The 24,901-nt window shown below is 39.9% G+C and overlaps 1 protein-coding gene across 9 annotated transcripts in view; it reads left to right on the top strand.

Moving 5' to 3' along the window:
- The first annotated feature begins 3,717 nt into the window (after positions 1-3,717).
- LOC120552354 (partitioning defective 3 homolog) overlaps positions 3,718-24,901 on the top strand; it is a 382,624-nt gene continuing 361,440 nt past the window's right edge. For 8 of the 9 annotated variants that reach the window (XM_039790356.1, XM_039790350.1, XM_039790354.1 and 5 more), the window contains exon 1: positions 3,718-4,110. In XM_039790356.1, the coding sequence (XP_039646290.1) occupies positions 3,991-4,110 (120 nt within the window). In that variant the 5' untranslated portion in view covers positions 3,718-3,990. Of the gene's footprint in view, positions 4,111-15,499; positions 15,751-24,901 lie in introns of those variants that run through there. The other variant, XM_039790355.1, reaches the window with a different exon arrangement.

The following is a 24,901-nucleotide window of genomic DNA, read 5'->3' as shown; positions in this document are numbered from 1 at the left end:
TCTGACGTCAGAAATGCTACTGAAGCATTGCAAAACAAAATCAAGCCACTTGCTCTTCAAAACGTAGTCCCTCTAATATATGTGTGACCATCAAACCTGCCCTCGATAAATGAGGATTAAAGTCAACACTGATTTCTCTATTAAAAAGGTGGTATTAGAAGGCGTTGATGGAGGTAGAGGAAGGATGTAGTAAATGGCACCTGTCTATGAATGAATGAACGAAAGAATGAATCAGTGTGTAGGTGAGTGCTGAATTCTCCGGTGGTAGGGTAAGTCTGTGATGACAGAGCGATGTGTCAGGAATGATCCTCCTCACTCTCGGGACCATGTTGGAGCATGTCTGCTGTAGAAATAACAGATCACTGTCAGCTGACAGCTACAGCACACACACACACACACACACACACACACACCAACCCTTTGTTTACTCTCTTCTCTCTGCGCAGGACTAGTCTGTAGTGGAAGAATTTGGATTTTCCAACAATAAAGGACATGTAAAAGGAAAGAACTGTAACGTTTTGTTGCACTGTGTATACAAAGGATGATCACATATTTTATTAGGTTGTAGGTATGTTTGCTGCTCTGCAGAATTACTTTTCAACTGTACAGTGATATGGCACAAGTACTCAGATCTTCTACTTAAGTAAAAGTACTAATACCACAGTGTAGAAATACTGTCTTACAAGTAAAAATCCTACTTTCAAAATTTTACTTAAGTAAAAGTAAAAGTACAAAAGTATTAGCTTCAAAATATGCTCGAAGTACGATAAAGTACTCATTAATAATATATATAATAATAATACTTATATATAATATATATTACATTACAGGATTATAATTAGTGATGCATTAATGTATTAATCACTTTAAGCGGCGGAGCAGGGGGTAGCTTCCGCGGCTCCAGCCCTAAATGTTATCTCAAAAGCCCGGAATCTTTTCAGTTTACCACTATGCTATTCCCTAAACAAATCTAATATATACAGTATATATATATATGCTCACACTTCTTCGATGGCATGGTGCATTTATTTTTGTAACTTCCTTACCTGTGAACAAAACTGTGGTGGAGAAAAAGTACTCTAAATTACGAATACCACATTTTAAAGGTGCACTATGAGTTCCTGCATGGTTTCAGCACAATTTCTTTTTTGTCTCAAATCGTAGGCATCTCTCCTTGATGGGGGGGGGAGGGAACAACCCCCACCCCCTCCCCCAACCATCTTGTCAGTGATTAGCTGGAACGTGGTCTGTTGTATTTTGGTGCACAGCCTGTGCCCCTAATGTTTGTTTGACGTTTACGACCCCTGTGTTGTCTCCAGAGACCGGGCTTTTACACAGTGCATTCAGGGGGGGCAGGCAGCTAGCGGATCAAGGAGAGATGCCTACCATTTGAAACTAAAATGAAATCTGTCTGAAACCACGCAGGAACTCATAGTGCACCTTTAACGTCAAAACAACAGTTGGGCAGATTCTTTGAAGTACTGCCATGTCCTAAATGAGACACATGAGGGCCCACACTCTTCACAGTGGGAAAACCGGCCCTCTCAGGTCATGGGCCCCAGCAAAGCCGTGTTATTTCCACCACTGTCTCCTCCTCTCTGCATTCCTGATGTGCAGTGGACATACCCAGGCCTGGGACTTATCTTACTACAGCAGTTTGGTGTAAATTACAGAATTGTTTCCAGAGAAAAAGTGTGATGTTCTCACTGGTGTCCTCTATAACCCACTCTCAGTTGTTATCAACTGTAATTAAGTCTGATCATTTCATCTTCTTTAAACTGTAAAAGGAAATTTCAGTTGACAGACATTATGTCAAATTCAAAACACTGGGTGGGTTTCAAAAATTCCACACATTTAGCTCATTAACATAGATATAAGTGAGAAAGAAAGAAAAGAAATATCCCTTAATACAATCAAACTTAGTTTGCTCTTTGGGAGAGTGTTTTTGCCACTAGGGGGAGTATTATTGGTGCAAAAGAAAGCTGCAGTTGGGGTGGCCTCTAGCTCAGTAAGAGTGTCCCCCCCCCCCCATGTTGGCTGAGTCCTGCAGCGGCGCAGGGCTTGAATCTGACCTGTTGCCCTGCGTGTCATCCCCCATCTCTCTCCCCCTTTCATGTCTATCCACTTACAAATAAAGGGAAAAGCCCCAAACAAATTATCTTTAAAGAAGAAAGCTGCAGTTGTCAAAGGCTGTTTGAGATCAGGTCCAGGTCTTCTTCAGACTACCTGAAATATTTTCTTATGGAAGTATAAGTCATCAGTCAGTTGGTATGTGCCCATGGCTTGACCCTGAAGTGATTTGAACACACAGCCTTCTGATCTGGAGTCAGACATGCTCCCATTGTGCCACAAGGTCAGGACTCCTGGCGAGATGGCATTATACATTGCATTATGTACCCAGCAGTCCTGCTCTGCATTAATGATGTTTAAAGAAAAGGAATAGTTAGGCTCAGCAATAATGAGATCTAATGACCAAGAAACAAACAAAACTTAAAAAGCATTGAGGGAAAACATATTTGAGCAGTGATAGTACAGTTTGAAAAAGGGGTTGTCCATCTTGCACTCTTGTTCATGTTCACTCTCTTGCACTACATTAGATCATAAAGAATACGAGCTGCAGGGAGTGAGTGAAGCGCCACAGAAAGGTTGCGGCTTTTATCAGTAAATTGGGTCATATTGAAGATCCAGCCGTAGGCCCGGCTCTCATTTTGCAGTTCTGCAGTTCAATAATTCAGTCATATACGTAACATTAATATATGCTTTGCTATCAGTAGCGCAAGTGCAGTTTTTCAGCAGCTCCATCTGAGAACCACTCTTACAACTCATTCTGCTGGGGAGTTCATCTCATTCAGTCTGTCTCCTTTATTCAATCTGAAATTCAGCATCTGTTCATACATTCCATGTCTTGAATCATCCAGGCATTCAGATACGTGCATATGCATCAGGACAGAATCTGTCCTTACTGGATCGTGTGCAGTGACAGTACGCAGTTGATCTATTACTGTGTGAGCCTCAAGTGAGGAAAACAACTGTGAATTGGATTTGAAGTATACTCTTCAAACCATGGCACTTGCTCCTGGTGTTTACCAACTGGGCAGAGCAGGCAACTGCCCCGGGGCCCCAGACCCTGAGGGACCCAAGATTGTCTATTGCATTTGCTTACATTTCTGCTGAAACAAATAATCAAAAACTAACTGTCATACAGCTAACTAAAGGAAAAGCAGTCATCCAGATAAGGAATATATTGCTACTGGTTGGTTTCTGGGACTCTGGGCAAAACAGGTCTTGGTAGTGTGTTCGAGAGGACCCTCTAGTTAATCTGGCCCTAGCCCCATTATTTTAAGGACCCCCTTGAAGTTGCAGACTCTCGCTCTGGAATCTAGATTAAAGCCATGGATAATACTGACAATTAAAATTTGGTTTAGGGTAGGCTATATTACTGCATTCATAATGACTATCAACAAGAAGTTGTTCATAAGTGCTCTATTTTATAAGATTTCAATTACACCATAGGCTACTAGACCATCTCTGGAAAAAAAAGCACTGCAAATCCAAGTGTTCCACAACTTTATATGATAAGAAAGCAAAGAAATGTAAACTTTCTTTCGACGTGTTTGCCCTCAGCTATAAGCTGCATTGTATTGGCTGGCGTTGGAAACATTCTTAGAGCCTGCTCTGACATGTGGGCGCACTCGCACTGTCAGTCCAGTTGTGCGCTCTCGCTGGAGAGGAGGCTGTTTTTTGTTGGGAAGTTTCTGTGAGTGAGTCAACACGGCACACAGGGAGGACGCCACCCAGCCCCGCCGCTGAATCCAAAGCTGGGCTTCTCTCCACTCCTCCGAGGACGCGGGACACACAAAGACAACTTCACATCGACCTCTTCACAACAACTGGGGATTTAGTTTTTTTTTAGCCTTCGCACACCGGGGATGGTTATTGTCTTTTTGACGCGGGGTTTTCCTCATTGGAATTAACGCAGCGGAAGGTGAAATGAAAGTGACGGTGTGTTTCGGGAGGACCCGGGTGGTCGTTCCGTGCGGCGATGGGAATATACAAGTCCACAGCCTTATCGAACAAGCTGCCATGAGGTATAAGAAGGCGATCGCAAAGGTAAGCCCCTCACGCAGCCCCGCTCCGGTGTGCTTTTTTTGTAACGTTTCGCCCAGCGGAGCAGCACGCTGGAGCCTCAACATGGCGCTGTTCACGGGATAAGAAAGAGGGACAGAGTGGGCAGAAGAGAGCCAGTGGCTGACCCTAGAACCGGAGCCAGTAGTGGGGACCCCCAGGGGCCCCTGGTGGAAGGAGAGTGGGGAACTTTTCATTGTTATTTCGAAGACCATGCTTAAGAGTGATTACTTTCATCATGGTAGTTCACTATAGTTTCTCCACAAGGAATCTAAGAAGTTGTAAAGCAAATTGTTTCTCATTCTGCTCTCGTGTGTGTGTGTGTGTGTGTGTGTGTGTGTGTGTGTGTGTGTGAGTGTGTGTCTATCTATCTATCTGTCTGTCTGTCTGTTAGGTTGACCCATGAAAAAGTTCAGGAAACACTGGAATCGTTCCCATTCAATACAGTACAGGCAGAAAAGTGCGCCAGAGAGCGCGGAGTTCATCCACTGTGTGTGGAGCAATAAGATTAAAATAACCCGCGCTGTGTGTGTAGTGTTCCAATACTGCAGTTTAGATTGTCACAGTAAAACTATGAATTCAAAGATAGTAAACTGGCTATTAAAACCTACATAGGCCTACACATAAATCCCAGGAGGACTAGTCGTTATTCCTGAGTTACACATGCCATTCACTATGGTGTATATTCACTGTTAGACACTGAAGACACAGTTTCATCTCTGTGTGTGCATTCATGTCTCTGTATCACAACACAGTTAATCCGTTTTATTTCAAAAGTGGTCATAGGCCAATGGAATGATTACCCTGTGTACTGATGGGGAACCGTGCTTTGCACTCATTGCCCTTTGCAAATGACATGCTGATAAAAAAAAGTTTTTAAGTTCATCCAAGTTTCATCTATTATGACGAAACGCATTACTGTGTGCAACCCCAGTGCCAAATTTGAATGAGGCCTGAGTAGGACACTGATCGCTTTTCCCTTTGTGGGTTTCTAGTGGCTGCGCTTTAAAAACCCATGAAATGACTAATGAATGAATCCAAGTTTGTTGCTGTTTCCGTGGTTAGTGACAGTACTCTCACCTCTTTACCAGTGGGTGGTATTGCCTATAGAGTCATGCCAATGCAGCAGCTTCTGTTCAATGCCTTGGAATGCCTGGATGAACCTACACTGGTTTTGCCAACTTATTACTTTTCTGTGTTTTACCTTGGGGGGAAAAAAACTACAATCCTGTTTTTAGAGAGAAGGACTTTCTGTAACTAAGGTTTCTGAAAGATCCAGAGTAAGAGTGGAGTGATAGCAGACGTGAGTCTGATCGAACAAAATCAAAGTTTTTTTCCCTTCTGTACATTCTAAGGGATGTTTCACTTCCAACCAGAGCCGAACACACATCTCCATAGTGACAGATGAAATACCTTTTTAGCTTCCTGGTGAATAATAAAAGATGAATATTCACTGTTGCACCTCAGTAGTATAGATTTCACCTCTGAATGCAAACAGTGACGAAGTAGGTCAACATTACCCCTCATTCTGGAAGAGCTATTCCTCCTTACATACACACTAGCAATCACACACTCACATACCCACACACGGTCACTCCTCTGTTTACCAGTGCTTGATGCTTTTCTGTGGTTCAGCAGAATGGAGGCGACTGGTCCATTGATCCATGCAGTGGCACTGGAAATGTAGAAGTGTAGGCTTCCCTTATGGAGAACACTTGGCTCTGGGTCAACTACTAACTACTGTATCACAGGCCAGCCGAGACCTTTGGACTACAGGAAGATGTAGTCACACACAGGTCACTTGAGTTGTGTAACGTTCCTGCAGCTGACAGCAACTCAGTACTGCTTTACCGCTAAAGTTTGTTTTTCGTCACAGCGTTATAAAAAAATTACAACCCGTGGCATGCAGATACTGCATCATGCAATATGTATTTTAAATGCTCCCTTTTTCCAACAAAAGAAAGTGAAATAGGCATTGGTCACAATTTAGAAGTCTCCGATACAGAAGTGCAGATTCATTTTTGTGTGTGAGATATGGGCAGCATGCAAGAATAGGTACGCTATGATCCACGCTATGATGATGATTCAAAGGCCTTGCTGAATGCAGCCTAATGTGCTCTCTGATGTCACTTTTAGTTTGGTTCAGTGGGTCAGGACCAAGGGGGAAAAAAAGATACATTGTTACTTAAGGGTGGAAAACACCAGAGGCCCGACGTTTTGATAATATCACAGTACTTATGTCACGATACAATATTTATGCGATTTTAAACATATTTCAATATTCTGCGATATATATATATATATATATATATATATATATATATATATATATATATATTGCGATTTATTACCTTTTTTCCAACTTCAAATTATGTCCCCAAAGGAAAACTTTGCCAACATCTGTTTTATCTAAAAAAGATACATTTTTGCTCATCTCACTTGAATTTATTGCTGCAAAAAATATCCCCCCAAAAAAGTTAAATTGTCATGTGCAATTTATACAATAAAAGATCAATACTTGGCATCCGTGTTTCGATACAGTATTGCCACGGAAAATCTTGTGATACTATGCTGTATCGATTCCCCCCCCCCCCACCACCACACACACTCCTATTGTTTCCTCGTAGTTCTGTTCCAGGTCTTCTTGTATACACTGGTGATTGACAGCAGGCCACCTTTTCAGGTGATCTGCACCTGAGTTTGATTGACAGCTCTCACACCAGTCCAAATGAACCGAACCAAACGGGCAAATGCACCACAGTTTATTTGAACCTCACCAAACAAGGTAGTGTGAAAGCAATACCTTGGAATTCAGGATTGATCACTTTTATTGCTGCGATGACCTCACATTCAACTTTATTTATCTGCTTTATCCGGAGACAAACACACTTCCTGCCTGAGCTGAAATCTCATCTCTTCAACAACGTCCGCCTCTTCTCTACTTTCCCTCTCTATACTTAAAGCTGATCTCGCCTCCGCCTACATTCTGCCTGACTCTTATGTCTTCATCTACCTCTTCATTATGCATGAACCATCTTGGGTTGCATGTATTGCTGCGGCAATTCCGTGATGCATTTAATCATGTAGCCTCTTAGTTGCCTTTAATATCAGTGGTTTGTGTAATTAGACTTATTCTCTTTGAATTAGCTGAGCCCAGTCAGACAATGTCACAAGCTGTGCCGGTGTACCTGATCTTCTCTGGGGACTCTTGAGGCCTTCGCCACAGTCTGAATGGGACCAGGAAGTACGCATCAATCAGCCACTCAAGCACCATTAAGTTCAGAGTCAATGTGGTCTACAGTATGCACAACCATGAAGGATTGATGCTAAATGGCTTTTTAAGCTTCTCATCCTGCCTTTCTGTTCCCAAGGCTGTTGTTTTCAGCATTTGGCCAGTCAAGAAATAACCGAGTGTTCACCACATTTTTAATCATGTAAGCAAGAGCAATATGAAGATGTTGTTTTGTGGGCGTTGCTTTTGGCATACAAAACACCACATGGATATAACTGGGAGGTTCAGCTCTTTACTCGTCCTCTTTCACATCTGGTACATCGTCAGAGACCTAAAACTAAAGAATGCTCAAACAAAACACTCTCTGGATTCCTAATTTGTGCCTCTAACACTTTGAAGAGCTGCATTTCTAGATCTTATTTGTCTCCTACTTTCCCATAGTTACTCAACCTAAATGGAGGCTAAGACCTTAAAGCACATAATTGGCCTTTTTCCTCACAAAATTCCACAAATTCAGGCTTGCAGACATGTCACAGCAAGTGTTGCAAGTTGTTGAATTACACCGATGCAGGATATCCTTATATTAGGGGACAACACGGTTAAGCAAAAACAAAGTCCCATATTTCCATATTACTCATTCTTTCATCATACACTATATCAGCAGCATATGATTAGCATGTGTCCTGCAGTTCCAAGTCTGTGATGTAATGATGTATCTTTATAGTACATACATATGCATGTGACATCAATCACAAAATGGGGGGAAAAAAAGGCTAGCAGTTGATGTAACAGTGAGTGTGTCCACTGTGGAAATATTGAAAAGAACTGTAAAGAGATAAGATAAAGATTAAGATAAAGTGACACTTGGAATCCACTGATTTAGTTTGAAGACTGAAAGTACAATTGCATTATATTTATTACACTTTGTTTTTTGTATGGACTAAACCAAATTGATTAACAAGTTATTTAGTAAGCTTTAGAGATGCGTTATGAGCCAGGCTAGCAGTTTCCCCCTGTTTCCAGTCTCTATGCTAAGCTAATCAGCTGCTGGCTATAGCTTCATATTTAGAATACAGACATGAAAGTGGTGTCCACTTTATCATCTACTCAACTGTTAAGGAGGAAAGTAAATATAATTTCCCACATGTCAAACCACCCCTTTTTAAAATAACAGTATTTTTAAGATTCTTGAAAAATGAAAGATCACTTTACAGTCGTCTCGATCTTCCACCAGTTTGCTAGCAGACAAATTCCTAAAAGCCCCTGCGTGGGTGGGATGCACTACCAACAGAGTAAATAACCCATAACTAAGTTTTTATAAGCTGCTAAACCGAAAAACTGAGCTTTTAAGTAGACAAAAGTGGATACAGACAATAAGACGTTAGGTGTCAGCAGGAAGAATGTGGGATATTGGGATTGTGACACTTAGTGTGCCTAATCTTATGTGTGCACAGACATTTTACATCACGTGTCAGTTTTAACTGACAGCTAACTATATTTCTGTAAATTAAGCTATAGCATTTTGACAATAGCTATGCAATTTGTGTTATAGTGGGATTTGGATTAATATACAAAGCTATGCAGTATAATATTTGCAATTATGTTAGCTTGCTAACACATAGCTTACATTAGCTTACTAACAGCTAATTTGTCCTCTATGGTAGACATATGTTGCTAACATAATTATTTGACATGATTAAATTAAATGTTTAAAAAAACCAAAAACAAAGGTTGGGTTTAGGAAAAGAACATTGGTAAAGGCTTTAGTAACACAAAAAAAAACGACGGTGACCAACGTCACACACTTAGGAAAACAAACGGTTGAGTTTAGAAAAAGAACATTGGGGAAGGCTTTATTAAAAAAAAAAAAGAAAAGAAAAAGAAAAAACGGTTGATAAACGCCACATGCAGGACGCAGTCCTGGCTCTCCTTGGTGAAAGTCCTGTGTTTTACCCATCTACCACCCCAACCAACCTCCCCCCGCGTTCATACTACTCGCTACGGCGATAATTCACACATAATGTAGGTCAATGGAGCCCAAACGGCGTTGATAAACACGCTAAAAAGCTATTCTGTGTCTTGATAACACGCCAAAATGGCATACGAATTGGCGTGTCATACATACGCCACTTAATGAGTCATCAGTCTGCAATATCCGAGAACTCAGGATACACACTTTTCTGGTGCGGGCCAAAGTTAGCGATAGCATCTGTTTGTCACATTGTTTGAAGCACACTGATGTTGATTTGTGGGGAAATAGAAAGACAGGACACCCCCCCCCCCCCAAAACATATGTTAGAGATATTTGTTTCTGTCTAGGCATTTCCAAATAAGGAACTAGCAATACTGTTATGTAGAAAGTTTGTAGAAACAGTTGACTTTGCTTCCAAATGCACAACTTCAAACACAACTTGTCTTTTCTGGGAATCATCAGCCTCTACTAAAAGTACAACTAGAGTTTTTAATCCTCATCTGTTCTCAGGTAAGGACCCAACAGCCGGTGCAGCTGCACTGAATCACCACGCAAAGAGAAAGTGGGAGGTGGCGCTGGAAGGGTTGTCAGTGCTCATTAGCTCACTGCACTCAGTGGCTCCCTGCTTATGTAATGGAGAGGAGCTGCGGTAGCCTATGTGAGCAGGAATATTACAGTAGTGGAAGGTAATTGGGGGATTATCATGTGAGTGGACTGTACAGGGCAGAGCCGTATAGGCACTGTAGGATGATGGGATGCAATGTGATTGATGGTAACTGAAAAAGAGTAGGTTGGTTCAACTGTGGTCAAGCAGCAGAGGAGAAATGTGGACTCAATAACCTCTCTTCCTCTTGTTGTGTTCTCCTCTGGCTTTCCTTCAGTTTCCTATGCTTATATTGTCATCTTTTTTTTCTTTATTCCTTTCTTCTTCTTCTTCTTCTTCTTCTTCTTCTTCTTCTTCTTCTTCTTCTTCCATCCGACTGAGCAGTGTCCTTGTTTCGTGCTAACTCCTTCCAGGGGAATCATTGCCTGCCAGTCTTTGCCTAAAACATCACGAGTTGAAGTTTGCCCAAGCATCAAGAAAAGATGTTTAGTACCCCTGGCCTGCACTGCACCTCTTCACCATGTGTCTTCTAAAATCTAAGACGGTGGTTTTAAAACTAGCGCGGTATAAGCACTTTAGGAGCTATTTGCAATGTGAAAAACCTGCAGCAATAATAGAACATGCCGTAGTGTTCGCATAAAACAGATTACACAGTGCAAGATAGCCTATAATTTCACATGGAGGCTGGTAACAGCATATAGTGGTGACAGTAAATGGACGAGCAGGCTAGTAGTTAAATACTAGTTTTAAAAAGAAAGATCTTAGAGCTACTACTTCTTCAAATTGAAAACTACTTCAATGTAAGTATAGCCGAGCAGTGAAGAAACATATACAGTACAGTCTAGAAGTAGCTGCACTGTGATGTGTTTCTTTTGTTGTTTTTGTGCTCAAGTCAAGCACCTTTGGAACTGAAATGAAATGGACTATGAGGTTTTTTTATGTTCCCATTCATATTGGATGACCAGTGCAGGGCTAGTGCACAGTGAAGTACAATGATAAACAAGGCAACCAAGGTGTTTTTATAGCCACATATTGAGAATTTTTGTTCACTCTCAAAGTCAGCCACTTGACCCTAAATTAAGCAAGAAGTGATGCCTGACAGCATCATTAGGGAAGATATTGAGTCTCTGATATTTGTGGGTCGGAGATGTCTGATAGTTTCAAACTGCAAAGGATTTTAATCAAATATTAAATATGAGTGTTTTAAAGTGTACTCTATGTTAATATTCCCTATGTACAAAAGTGTGTACATTTCCTACCCTCACCCGTATATACAAATGCCCTGAAAGTTGCTCTATTTGAAATCCAGTGTACTGCAGTACAGAGCCAAAACAACATACTACACAAAAACTGTCCAAATACATAAAGACTGCACTGTTGGTGCTACAGACTTCAGTCCACATTTGTACATACATACTACAAGAAAACTGTCCAAATACATAAAGACTGCACTGTTGGTGCTACAGACTTCAGTCCACATTTGTATATACATACAACCTGTCTGGCGAGCTTCCCTACTCATGTGGAAGACCCCAAGGACAATGACACCAAACTGAATCCCTTATCTTTCACAAACAGTGTGTCTCTAGGGTCAAGCTAAGATGACTTTAGGGCTTCTTCGCCGGCTAGTATGCATCTCAGGTGCACACACCTATCGGAGCAAACCACCAACTGCTCTGGATGCTGAATTGAAAGCACTGAGCCTGAGTTGGAAGCATTGAGCTTGAGTTTTACAGACGAAGCTGGGAGACGTTTTTGGGCTGTAGCTGCTCAACACGCAATGTAAGCAGGCTACATGCCATAATGGTAACTGCCAAAGTCAGAGTATGCCATAGCTATGCCAAGCCAGTGCGTCACTGGTTTTCCGGCTGTTTGTGTTGGGGCATTCAGGGTAAGTTTCTGTTGTTACTGCTGCTGTGGTTTTAGTAGTTGTGTTTTTTTTAGTTTCATTATCCATTGCCCTTGGATCTAAATATCAGAAATTCATTTTGTTGTCAAAAAATTTGCAGATTTAACAGGACTTGACACAGCGTGGCAAGACATTCATGGTCAATTTGGGGTATGTGTATACATAAATATTTTTTGTAGGCATACTGCATACTGTAGGCATACTGCATACTTTCATTGATTTAGTTTTTTCCCTTTCAGATATAATGTGGTTCCATTTAGGCATAGCTCGGTTTGAACACGCTGACATATCAGACACGAGTTATTGATAGCTGCTAGCTTGTGTTTTCCTTTCCCAGCCACAGCCTTGTGATGTTGGGGACTCCCTTTTTGTTATCTTAACCCACTGGTTCAGATAATCTGGCTAATCATTAGCCCGAACCGTTAGAAGCAAAACAATGGCAGCAACGCACAGCACTTGATCTCGCATAACTTAAGACGTGTGTTTTGTGTTGTAAGGCTTCTTTTTATAGCTTCAGAAATGTGAGACCTTAGAGATAGCAGGTAGAGCCTCAGAAATGCGCTGGTATTCCTGTTTATTCAAGATGTCCAATACCTGTGCTTGTGCCAATAGAATGTTGTCACAGATATCACCAAGAACTCCACAAGGTCTCAGTTACAGCTCTAATTTTGTGTTTCCCATCTCTCTTTCTTATCACTCCTGCTTACCCATCTAATTCCATTTCTGTTTACCTCTAAAGCTCCTGTTTGTCATGGCAGATTAGTCACCAGAAGATAATGGGTTTGCTTTGGGAACGGTTAGCATTAAGCTCCTTTCATGTAATTCTGGTGACCTGGCTGGTAGCCGACAGGCCACGTTTGGGAGTTAGAGGAATTGGTTTTACCACAGACAACTGAAACACAGTAGAATATGGCACAATAAGTGGTCATTTTTTGTTATACAAAACCCTCCGGCTGCTTTTGGTTTTAGAGAAGCTGCTCATTAGAGGGGTTATTGTTTCTTTTACTACTATTATTTACCTCCTTTTCTGCTGTATTGAAGAAGATCATTTTTTTTCTTCCATCTTTTGCCAGGCAAGTTACTGCAGGACTGTTTCCTGCTGGTAAAGGGCTGAGAAAATATAAATTCTCCATGTACTGTCAAACTACCCTCCCTATATTCTGTTGTGTGTACAGTGGGAGTATGCCTTCATAAAAAAAAGATTAACACATTGATCAGCTGCTGTTGCCAAATGGGTTGGAAGAACCCATATTTGTTTTTGTAGATTTTTTTTTAAAATGGAACATTTGAGCAAGGTGACAAGGTGTTAAATTAAATGCATTTCATGCAGAAACATTATATTTGCTAATGCTGATGAGAAGATGAACACTGAACCTCCCTAACACATTCTTAAAGGCTGTTTTGACAGCTTCCACTGTCTACACTTTGCATGTCTTAACATGGGCCCCCCCTGTTTCTGCTCCTAAAATACACAAAGGCATTACTTTTACATTCAGTAATGGGATAGGCTGCTGTAGCTCCAGCTTTTTATTTAGGAGAAGCTCCCTAATTTGGCTCTGTGAAGAGGAGAAGCTTCTTCCCAGCATGTATAGATTTAGTCATAGTTATAGAATCATTACTCAGAGGCAGAGCTGCTCTGGAGCCAGAAATAACCAAATTGGTTCAGTTAAACTTCAATGGGACCAGCTTTGTAGCCTGGCAAACTTGAACGGTTTGAAAAATATGGCAATATTGAAGGTCAGTTAGGGTAATTGTTAAGTTCTGATCATCAGCAGTGTTTCAGTTAGCAGAAAAAAAGAGATGTATGATCAGTGTTTTGCTCTCTTACTTTTATGATGGGCTTTAATGCTTCCAAGCAAGAAAAAATAAAAAAATTGTCCTTTTGACTCTGTATATCAACATCTACTTTAACCACAGAGATTATTTCTACCCCCAGAGCAGCTGCCTGTTTGAAAAACTCCTATCTACTCTTTTTTTACAGAGCTGTAGGTCAATGTTTGATGGAATATGACATGCTTGATTGGCTGGCTGACCACAGAGTAAAGGAAGAGGAGTGGTGTGCATTCACAATACAACAGATATGGGACCCTATCTTGCACCCGGCGCAAAGCCAGACGCAAAGCCAGACGCAAAGCCCGACGCAAATGTCTTTGCTATTTTAAGACCGTCCAGCGCCCACGTCATTTAAATAGCAAATGCTATTCCCAAATGCCCATCTTTGCGCCCATGGGTGTGCTGGTCTTACAGGGCGGTGTGTTCAGGTGAATTCTTGGCGTATTACCATCTTGAGGTAGCGGGAAGCGCAACATTGACTAACAAAAACCTGGTCTAAAGTCAATAACGCAGCATTTCATTGTTATTTTAACAGTGCATTCGTAAAATGTGCCTAGGCTTATGCACAGCGCGCGCACACACAGGGAAGCGAAGCAGCACACAAACATGCAAAAGATTACAAATAAAAATATTACGGTGCAAATCTGCTATCGTAATAGCAATGCGCCAAGGTACACATCTGGCTTTTAAAGGGAATGGGTGATGACACACTAAGTACAACCCTTTTGAACTATGCGCCCGGCGCATGGACCATTTTTTCCCGCCGTCAAACTAGCAGAAGTGGATTTGGACACGCCCTAAACGCACCTGCGCCATGCGCTTCAGGCCGTGCGCTTAGATCGTTAAAATAGGGCCCATGGTGTGGAAAGCCGGTTACATTTGCTTCAATTATCCATAAAATCTGTATTGTTCCATTATGATGACATAGTTGGGTCGAGTGTTTATTGACAAGGGAAATATGTTGTATGTTCATTGCTGTGATTTGTATACGACCAGTCCAAAGATCTCCTTTTTGTTTTGAGTACAGTAGCCTTCTTCTCAAGTTGTTCCTCTTGTTTTTCTCATCCCACGTTTCAGTGGGATGACAATTCCTGCCTCCAGCTGGATCCAACTGTGAGCAAGTTGTTGCGAAGGCCAACTATGTGGTTTGCGGTGTTTCGACATGCAGGCCACGCCAGGCCCTCTTGGGTGTGATCCACTGTTTTGTCAACAGCTTATTTCTGTGACCACGTTTGCAGTTACAGAGCATTCAGATACTGAAGCACAAGCATCGGTGTTTGTTGAAAAATTAGTAACAAGACCTCTGCGTGATTGTCGTTCAGAGGGAGTAGGCCTACCTGATGCATTTCTTATGTGAGGTTATTTTCACTTCAGATATGGATGAGGATGTTTTCTGCAAAGACCCTTTCCTGTTCGAATGCAAGGATATTCGATTTGTAGCACTAGGACAAGAACACATTTATTTCTTTGTTAATGCTATATAGCCTACTCTATTATTAAACCTTAAATCCTTGTTAAAGCAGTGTCCAAAGAACTGACCTCTTAAAAAAGGTGCATCACATATAATTAGGAAAATGGATTAAAGAAACCTAAATAAAAGATGACCAAAGATGATTTAGCTAAAAAAAGTTTAAAAGTCTAAAAAAAATTCTATCTGAAAGTATTCTCATCTAAAAGCTTATAAAGCTGCAATAGACCAGAGAGAGAGAGAGAGAGAGAGAGAGAGAGCACATAACTAATAATTAAAGGGGTCTGTTCTATTGGTGTATCAGCAAGTCACGATAGTGAGACAGCATTCATAATACCAGGCCCATAGAACGAATACACCTAAATGGAATGCAACCCTTAACGTTAGGCTATTATTACACCTGTGTGTTTCCTGCTATGTCATTTTTTTTAAATGAAAAAGATATTGCGCAGAATAACTTCTAAAGGAGTGGACAGACAAATAGTCTTGATGTATTATCGCCTCATAAAGTTGCTACGGCTAACGTTAGCATGTTAGTAAGCAAGTGCACCCTGCAGATATGGAGCAACACCAGCATTGATTTTGTGTTTCTGGCCAGCTGACAAATGTAAGTCTATCATTTGCTGTCCTTTTAGCTCTGTTTTATGAAAAAAATATTTGTCTTTTAGCTTGCTAGTTGTGGACTTTATTCACCAGTTAGCACATACTGCTAATGTTTGTGCTGTAAACTAGCTGCCTGTTGCTGGCTGCTAATGAGCTAAAGATGCTAAAATGCTGCCCTGAGCTTAGAGTCTTTGCGTGTTTCACTCAGGTTACTATTCCACACGCTGTTGTGGCAGGTTTAATTTGCTACTTGGACCTGATAGTTATCTTTTCTCTTCTTATGCTTTTCTTTGTTATCTCCCCTTGCATGACCCCCTCAAAAGGGTCTCTGTCCATTTTTATTATTCTTTCTGAATCGTCTTCTTCCCATTGTGGATTGTAGCTTACATACAGCATATGTGAGGCAAAATACACTTTGTTAGACCTAGACTAACAGAATGGCTATGCATGGTGCTTGCGTTTTAACTTGAAGAAAAGCCTGGAAAATATGGACGTGCTGTCAGATGTGTCGTAGACGTGAAGTTGTATGCTGGTTTGTTACTTGTGTACAGGCTTCCCTAAACAACTAACCCTTTTAGTAATTCAGTTCTTTGCTCAAGAACATTAAGCAGGGCAGGTTTGTAAAACAGAGCTTGAGCAGTTAGGCCAGTACTTCTGGGTTCTGTGGCACTCTGCCAGGGGGGTCCTTGTAACGTTTTCAGATTAATTCTTTTAAATTGTCATGATATAAAATGTATTTATTTCTTCATTGTTCAATAATATTTTTAAATCTATAATTGTTCTTAGATAATAAATTGTTACTTTCTAATTTAACAGATCTATAACTCTTAGAATCTGCAAGTATGTTTATTACATGTCTAATATCTTTCAAATACATTTCTATTGTGTTATCATAACTAAGACTGAAATGTAAAAAATAGGCTTTGTCAAATTACACACTTGGTGGGAAAAATACAAGAATGAATTGCTAATGATTGACTTATATGGAATTTAGTCTATATCCACGACGTTCCACTTCCGCTGCTGCCGGAAATTCCGCCAGATGTGTCCTTCTTTTCGGCCGGATGTCCGTTACCTTCTGCTTTCTTTGTGTTGTAATTTTAAATTCCGGTGGATTTCTGAGGACTATGGTTAACTGCTCCTCAGATCTCTGCAGGGTAAATCCAGACAGCTAGCTAGATTATCTGTCCAATCTGAGTTTTCTGTTGCACGACTAAAACTACTTTTGAACATACACATGTTCCACCATAACATGTTCCTTCTCGAGGTTATTTTGCAGCAGCACTGGGGCCCTGTGCTGCGCATAGCGCTGCCCATGACGATTGTGATTGGTTTAAAGACAATCCAATAAACCAGAGCACGTTTTTCTCCCGTCCCGGAATGCTGTGTGGACTAGCTATATATGTATGTATGTATGTATGTATGTATGTATGTATATGTGTATATATGTATGTATGTATGTATGTGTATATATATGTGTGTGTATGTGTATATATATATGTGTGTATGTGTATATATATATATGTGTGTATGTGTATATATAAATATATATGTATGTATGTATGTATATGTGTGTGTGTGTGTATATATATATATATATATATATATATATATATATAATTTGATTATTTGTTTGGAAGGATTAGAATGACTTGATTGTGCCATGTAAATTTGGAAAAAGATTCAACATCAAAGTGGTCCTAGTGGGGCTTTGTCTGTCATTGGCTTTTGATGCCACTAATTGGCTCTGGGTTATTTAACCCTCAAGCACAACGCACACAGTCTTTTCTTTCAATAGATAAAGTAAATAAACAAGGTTGTGTATACTCCGTAGCTGCACTAAGCTTTTATTAAAAACTGTTCAACCAAGATACTGATCTCATATTAGTATGAGCTTAGTCTCGCTTTGCCAGTCCTGCCTCCTCAGCGATGCGAAGGAGGGTCTGGCTAGTCCACACAGCATTCCGGGATGGGAGAAAAACGGGCTCTATTTTTATTTTTTTGCCATTTCTTTAAACCAATCACAATTGTCATGGGCGGCGCTAAGCACCGGACAGAGCCACAGTGCCGCTGCAAAATAGCCTCGGGAAGGAACTTGTTTTGGTGGAACGTGTGTACGTTCAAAAGTTGTTCTAGTCGTGCAACAGAAAACTCAGATTGGACAGATAGTCTAGCTAGCTGTCTGGATTTACCCTGCAGAGATCTGAGGAGCAGTTAACCATGATAGTCCTCAGAAATCCACCGGAGTTAAAAATTCCATCAGAAGGTAAAGGACATCTGGCCGAAAACGGTGAATCCGGTGGAATTTCTGTCAGCAATGGAGCTAATCCAAAAAGTGGAACATCATGGATATGGACTAGAATGAGCTTGAATGATGGTAAACCAAATCAGCAACTTGTAATTTAGCGTCTGTGTGGCATATATTACTATACTAACTATAGGCTATACTAGTATAATAAAAGTAGCCTATACTAAAATACTAACTAGTGATCTAACTGTATCAGTGACTTAGGCTGCATCACAACCTCATGCCTTTCTAATTAAGCATCAAGTTAGGTAATGGAAGTTGAAAATATCTCTTTCAAGATGTTTTTCAACCCCAATTTAAATTTTAAACTGGGTTTGGCTTTAGGACTTTTTCAACATTCATTAGTCATTCAGTATTCATTATGAGCATACGCTTACTTTTTCATGCTGTTGATACAGCAGTTCCCTGGATGCAGTTTAACCTAATTAACTTACCGATACATAAAAAGCCTTGTGCCAAAATGTATCTATTGATCTGCCATAATTGTCCTCATATACTTTTCCCTACTGGTCTGGCATCTATTATGTTGTTAAATTAAATCATTATTATTATGTCAAACTGAGGGCACCATTTAATTTCCTTGCTAAATAACTGAATAATCTCTCCTCCCTGTGTTACATGATCTGCCTTTACTTTCTGTTGTTTTGCATACACTGCAAACCCATCTGAAAACAAACCTGTTTTTCTGAAAAGCACCTGTGCATCAGTGTCTAAAAATAGGATATAACATTGAAACAAATAAGCCATTCGCAATACCAACTTCGGACTATGTCAGAGGAATCAGGTAAGAACATAGCAGGAAGTTTCCCTTTCACAAATGTTTAGTTTATTGGTTTACACATATATCAATACTACAGATTAAATACACATAATCAATAAAAGTTGTAATGGAGAAATGCAAAAAACCTTAGAGGGGCGTAATCTTGGCAATCTCCAATGCATAGTCCAATTAAAATAGAAAGAGACTAAAATACAGAGGGAAAAAAAGCCCAAACTAAAATTACACACAATATCAAATCAACAGAATAAATATGAAAGGTAAAGTAATATTAGCAGTTACGTGGGTTGTTTACAAAGACATTCCATAGGGATATTGCACAGACAAAAACAAACCTTTAACAGCTTTCTCAAATTGTACAAAGTGTTGTTGTGTTGTTGAAAAATCTGATGGCAAAGCATTCCATATCACGGAACCTCTGTAATTTAAACCAAACTGAAGTTGAGATGTTTGATCTGAATTTGTAGATATATCGAGTGGCATGATTATGAAGTTGGTAAAAAGAGTTCATTATAGAATGAAGAAAGTATTTTGTTTAGAGATTGGACAAATAACGCAATCTGTAGTTGATTGACTTGATAAACAGTGATGATGCCTGATCTTAAAAACAGAAGTTGAGAAGAATTTCTATGCACACAGTAGGTGATTCGTAATGCCCTTTTCTGAAGACGAAAAACAGAGACAAGTTTAATTGGGATGAGTACTTCCCCATACAGAGTTACAGTGGTGTATGTAAGGATAAACCATAGAATAATATAAAAGCATGGCAACCTCCGTGTTTATCATGGAACAGACTTTTCCCGAGATCCCAACACTTTTTGTAATTTTAGTTGTGACTGTACTAATTTGCTTTTTCCAAGAAAGAGACTCACCAAGTTGTACACGAAGAAATCTTGTAGGCTGAACTCTGTCTATAATAGTATTGTTTATATATATATATATATATATATATATATATAAAGACTGAACAGCATTTCCTGGTCGAACAATAAATAAAATAACATGATTTCTTAATATTAAGAGATAATTTGTCACAGTTAAACCAATCATTTAACTTAATGAGTTCTTTATTTAATACTTTCACTATTTTATCAGGGTCTTTATGGGAATAAACAGTTGTGTCATCAGCAAATAATACCTTATACAGTTTGTTTGACACGTTACATAGATCATTAATATAGATTCAAAATAATTTTGGCCCAAGAACCGATTCTTAAGGTACACCACAAGTTACATTGCAAAGAGAAGAATTGATATCATTGATAGAGATAAGCTCTTTCCTGTCTTTCAGATAACTTGAAAACTTGAGTAATGTGGATTTTTTTTATGGGAAAGTTAAGGGTAGAAGAATAGAATGACTTACTGTATCAAAAGCTTTACATAGATCTAAGAAAATCCTACCAGTGCTTTCTGTTCTCGAGCTTTAATTTAATTCAATTTTATTTATAGTATCAAATCATAACAAGAGTTATCTAGACTGAGACTGAGATGTGAATCTGTTTTTCTGGATTTTCCCAAACATCTGCCCACCCAGATATTCTCTCAAACATCCAGACAGAGCTGTGAAATGGAAATGGCATGCTAAGGGCTACAGGAAAAAAATAAATCCTTGATGTTAGATGGGCTTAGACTGGGGGATATTGCAGTCATTTTGACAGATTTATTTTGAATCAAGCAGTGCCATATGAACAGAGTGATAGGAAAAGTTTGCGACAATGCTAGAGTGGATTTCTCTCTTTTTGAAGTTAATGAACATAAGGGAAAATGTTTTGGCAGGTTTTGTGCTCTGTAGCTTAAAGTATTTAAAATCAAGACTATAACTTCTCTTGCTAGGAATTCACTCTTGTCTGTTCTCAGGGCACTGATTCAAGAGTTTCTGTTGTGGAAATATACTAAAGTAGTCAGTTTGGCTTAACTCTGATGAATGATCATTTTGTGTGGTATAATTAGCAATGTGAGTTGAGGCCTAAAACGGTCTCGGTGTGATGATTCAGCAGTCCTATCAAGTATGGATGAGATTGATGTTAATTGTTCTCACTTTGGACTCCGCTGAAAATCCTTGATACAAACTAAAGATGTATGGCAGAAATCTTCTAATTCTCTTGACATCTAGTTTGAGTTTGCTGATGCCATTTGTCCTGTTTGTTATCACCGAGCATTGCTATTTAACCTTGGCTGTAGCTTAATTATGCTCGACCTTTTGAGTAAGTGAATACGTTCTTTATTGCTCTTCAACAAGAACAAATATGTGATAGCAGCCCAAGGCTACCAAGTTTTTTATGAGAAAAATGATTCAGAGATGACTCAGTCTTTTTGTGTTGTTGACTGAGATGCCTTTTGATTTGAATGAACACAGAGAAGCAATAGCATGATGAATGGTTTGTTTTTTGTCTTATGGACACCTAGGGAGAGCCACATCAAACAAATGAATGACACCCTGAGACTGCTTTGCTGCAAAGATGGCTCCACTAGAAAGGTTATCGGATTGCAATCTGCGGGTTGCTTTGGTGCTCTGACAGATTTATAATAATAGTGATTTCATATTGTTTGATTGATGATGTCTCGATGTTGATTTTTATACTCCCCTATGTTGGCAAGAAGAAAGCGAGCAACAGACGTCATGATTGTTCTCCCCTTGGGCAAATTGATGCTTAACAATCCAATTATCTTGATTTGCTTGTATCATAAAAACTATATTATTGTTGGCATTCCTCTGCATTTGTGCATTTACTGTAAGTAGGCTGATACAAACAAATGGGCAGGTGTTTAGTCATTGTGCAGAAGATAGGGGGTTTGTGTTTTCAAAGTTATCAGATCATCCCAAATAGAGCCCGACTGATAAAGGATTTTTTTATCGATACAAATATTTGGTGATTTAAAAATCCAATATTCCGATATATCGGCCGATACATTTTTTTTTTTTTTTTTAAATCCAGAAACGCGTAACAAAACAAACAGATTTCCCTAACCTTAGTTATTTGTAGTTATTTTAGTCCTCACTAAAATAATGATAATGCTGTTTAAAAATAAACTTGTTTGTTTTATTGTCACAACAGAACAGAGGAACATCAAAATATATTAAAGTTCTGATAAATAAAATTTATAAAAATACAAACTTAAGATATGAAACTTAAAGGGCCCTATTTTAACGATCTGAAACGCAAGTATCAAACGTGAAACGCAAGTAGCTTTGTGGGCGGATCTCGGGCGCTGTTGCTATTATACCAGCGGGATAAATGACTCTTGTGCCCGACGCAAATCTAAAATGGGTTGGTCTGAAGTAGCTAGGTGTGGTTTGGGCGTAACGTGCAATAAACCAATCGGAGCGTCATCTCACATTCCCTTTAAGAGCAGGCGCGCTTGTTCCATGGCGGATTGCTATTATGATGGCGGATTTGCCTGCCGCACGCCAGCGGGAGCTGTCCCAGATGCGGAAAAGTAATAAATGCCCGTCTTGGCCGGGTGGCGATGTTGCTGCGGCCTCTCGGGCTCATCTCCTCAAGTCTAGAGAGGATTGCTGCAGCCATGGAGCGTGGGCCTCCAAACGCACCACCTGCACCTGTTGTGCCCCTTCCTCCTCCCCCCACTCCATCTCCGTCCACCCGCTCCACCAAGAGCGCATCCAATCCCGCCGTAGTTCAACATCACGTCTCCTTAAGTCCTCTAATATTTCCTCATTTATGTCATCAACACATCCATGATTCATGGAAATGTTGTGTAAAACACAAAAAGCCACAAAGAATGCTGCGACTTTTTGAGGATTGTACTGTAAAGTGCCTCCTCATCTATCCAAACACCTGAAGCGCATTTTCAATATTTTTCTTTGTAATTATGTATGGTTTGCAAAAATGGGAACTGCTGCATCCGTGTAGATGAGAGAAGTGTATGCGCGTTGTGCAACACGCTACATTATGGCCAAGCATGCGCCCCTAAAATAGCATCTGAATAACGTGCCACTGACTTTAGACTAGCGCCACTGACTTTAGACCAGGTTTTTCCTGATCAGTGGTGGAATTGTTCTCTGAAACTGCAAAATAGCTCCAGGGAATGTTTGCGCCTGAACACGCCTCCTCTTTTCACTGAACCGCCCCCGGGAGCAAATACATTCCCTAATTTAGGGAGGGAAAAGTCCGCCTTGCGTCGGGTGCAAAATAGGAATGATACATGCGTTGTGTACAAAGGCAATTGCGCTGAGTGCAAGATAGGGCCCAAAGGGTTAAACACGGGTGTTGCCAACAGGGACGTTGTAGAGTGCCCTCTGGTGGAAACACTATGCAACGCCAACACTCATAACGTGGTTGAACGGTGTTTCGTCCGTTTTTATTTTATTTTTTAAATATTAATTTATCGGCCATTATAAATGCCGATACCGATAGTTTGGAAAATGCCTTCTATCGGCATTCATTATTTCACACATTTTCATTATTAAGTTAGTATGACACTATGTTCCTGCAAAGAATTGTGAATTCAGCTCATCTGGTTTTGATGGCCAACATGGGGATTTAACTGAATATGTAAAGTTTCTGGTTTATCTGTGCAGAGTAATTTCCTGCCCAGACATTTTTTCTGGTCACGGAACATGTTGCGGTATGATTAGTAGTTGCTTGGACCATGAAATGGGGTCATTCAGTACAGACTAAGGAAGCGCGGCTGAAAGACATGGGGACTATTTAAATGTGAAATTGAGGTCAGTTACAGTGCATTCATGTGTTTGTCTTGATTTGTCTGTGTGGTCAGGATTCATTAGAATATTATTTTCCAATTACTTTTTTTCAATTTAATCGTGAGATCGTATTTTACACACTAGTGACAACATGAAAGGCCTACACTAAGTTTTGGTCCAAGGGTAGTTTTTGAGCTGCAGCCTGAGAAATCTCAAACAGTTATTTCAGTACTTCAAAACTGTGCTACTTGTATGACCAAGGAGGTTTCTCAGGATATTGACTCACAGTCTTAGACTTCTATGTCAATAACATAACGAGTAGTGAAAGTCAGCATGCTCAACATGTACTATCATTTCCCCTACCCCGAAACACTTGAGAGGCACTGTCAGCTGACATGAGTCATTAGGAATCATGGGTGGGTTTTCATCTGTTTTCTGAGGCTGTGAGGATGCTGACTTGCCATTGACTGGCCAACCATCTCACCCTCTGATTAGGGATCAGTAATGCCCGAGGGTAGGAGACAGCTTGCACATTTTTTGTTTATGTATTTCTTGTTATGCTCGTTTCACTTAGTATGTTTCAATTAAGAAATACACATTTCAAATTTTTAGTATTTGGTGCATTTTCCTTGATAATCAAGCAAGTACACTCATGATACCATTTTATCACAATCACAATGGCAGTATTGTAAATCGCAATATGACTTTTTCTCCAAATCGTGCAGCCCTACTCCAAATGCGTCTTGATATATCACTTGATCGGATCTCACTTCCCACTCTACTGTATATGTAAATAAACACATACATCATTTGTACGTATATCATACATTAGAAGTGTGCGATGACAACTGAAAAAGCGCTGCCTACAGTCTCTGTTCCATGTAGCTTGTAACTGAATCTTTGTGGTTTGAAATGTAGTTTCTATCTACTAGGGGTGTGCAAAGCAGCCGGTATTTGTATCTGTATTTGTATTTGTTGAGGGGGGAAAAGTATTTGTATTTGTATTTGAGTAAAATTCAAAATAGGCGTAAAAATCCATTTTTTTTGCGTTACACTTTAACGTAAATTAGAAGTGTAAGTATTCTTTAATTATATCCATTATAATAATTATGGATATGCAATATTGGTTGATGTTTTTCCATAAATCCAGCAGTGAACATGTAACAAGGAACGTCATTGAAAAGAAAATAACATAACAGCCATTACCTCATCCATGGTTAAACCAACAACTAATAAAATACCATTGTGAACATTATGAACCCCACCACCACTCATCCTTGTTGGAGGACGCTGAACAGACGCTGAACAGAATAAAAACAAATAATACTTCAAAGAACTGTTCTTCTTCTGAAAGAACTTCTTTCTAATGCACAGAATTCCAAGAACTAAACTTTATCAACCCCTGA

This window comes from Perca fluviatilis, chromosome 22 (genome assembly GCF_010015445.1).
Source record: "Perca fluviatilis chromosome 22, GENO_Pfluv_1.0, whole genome shotgun sequence".
NCBI classification, from domain to species: domain Eukaryota; kingdom Metazoa; phylum Chordata; class Actinopteri; order Perciformes; family Percidae; genus Perca; species Perca fluviatilis.
Note: the sequence above shows the minus strand (reverse complement) of the source record. Positions and strands in the feature narration are given on the sequence as shown.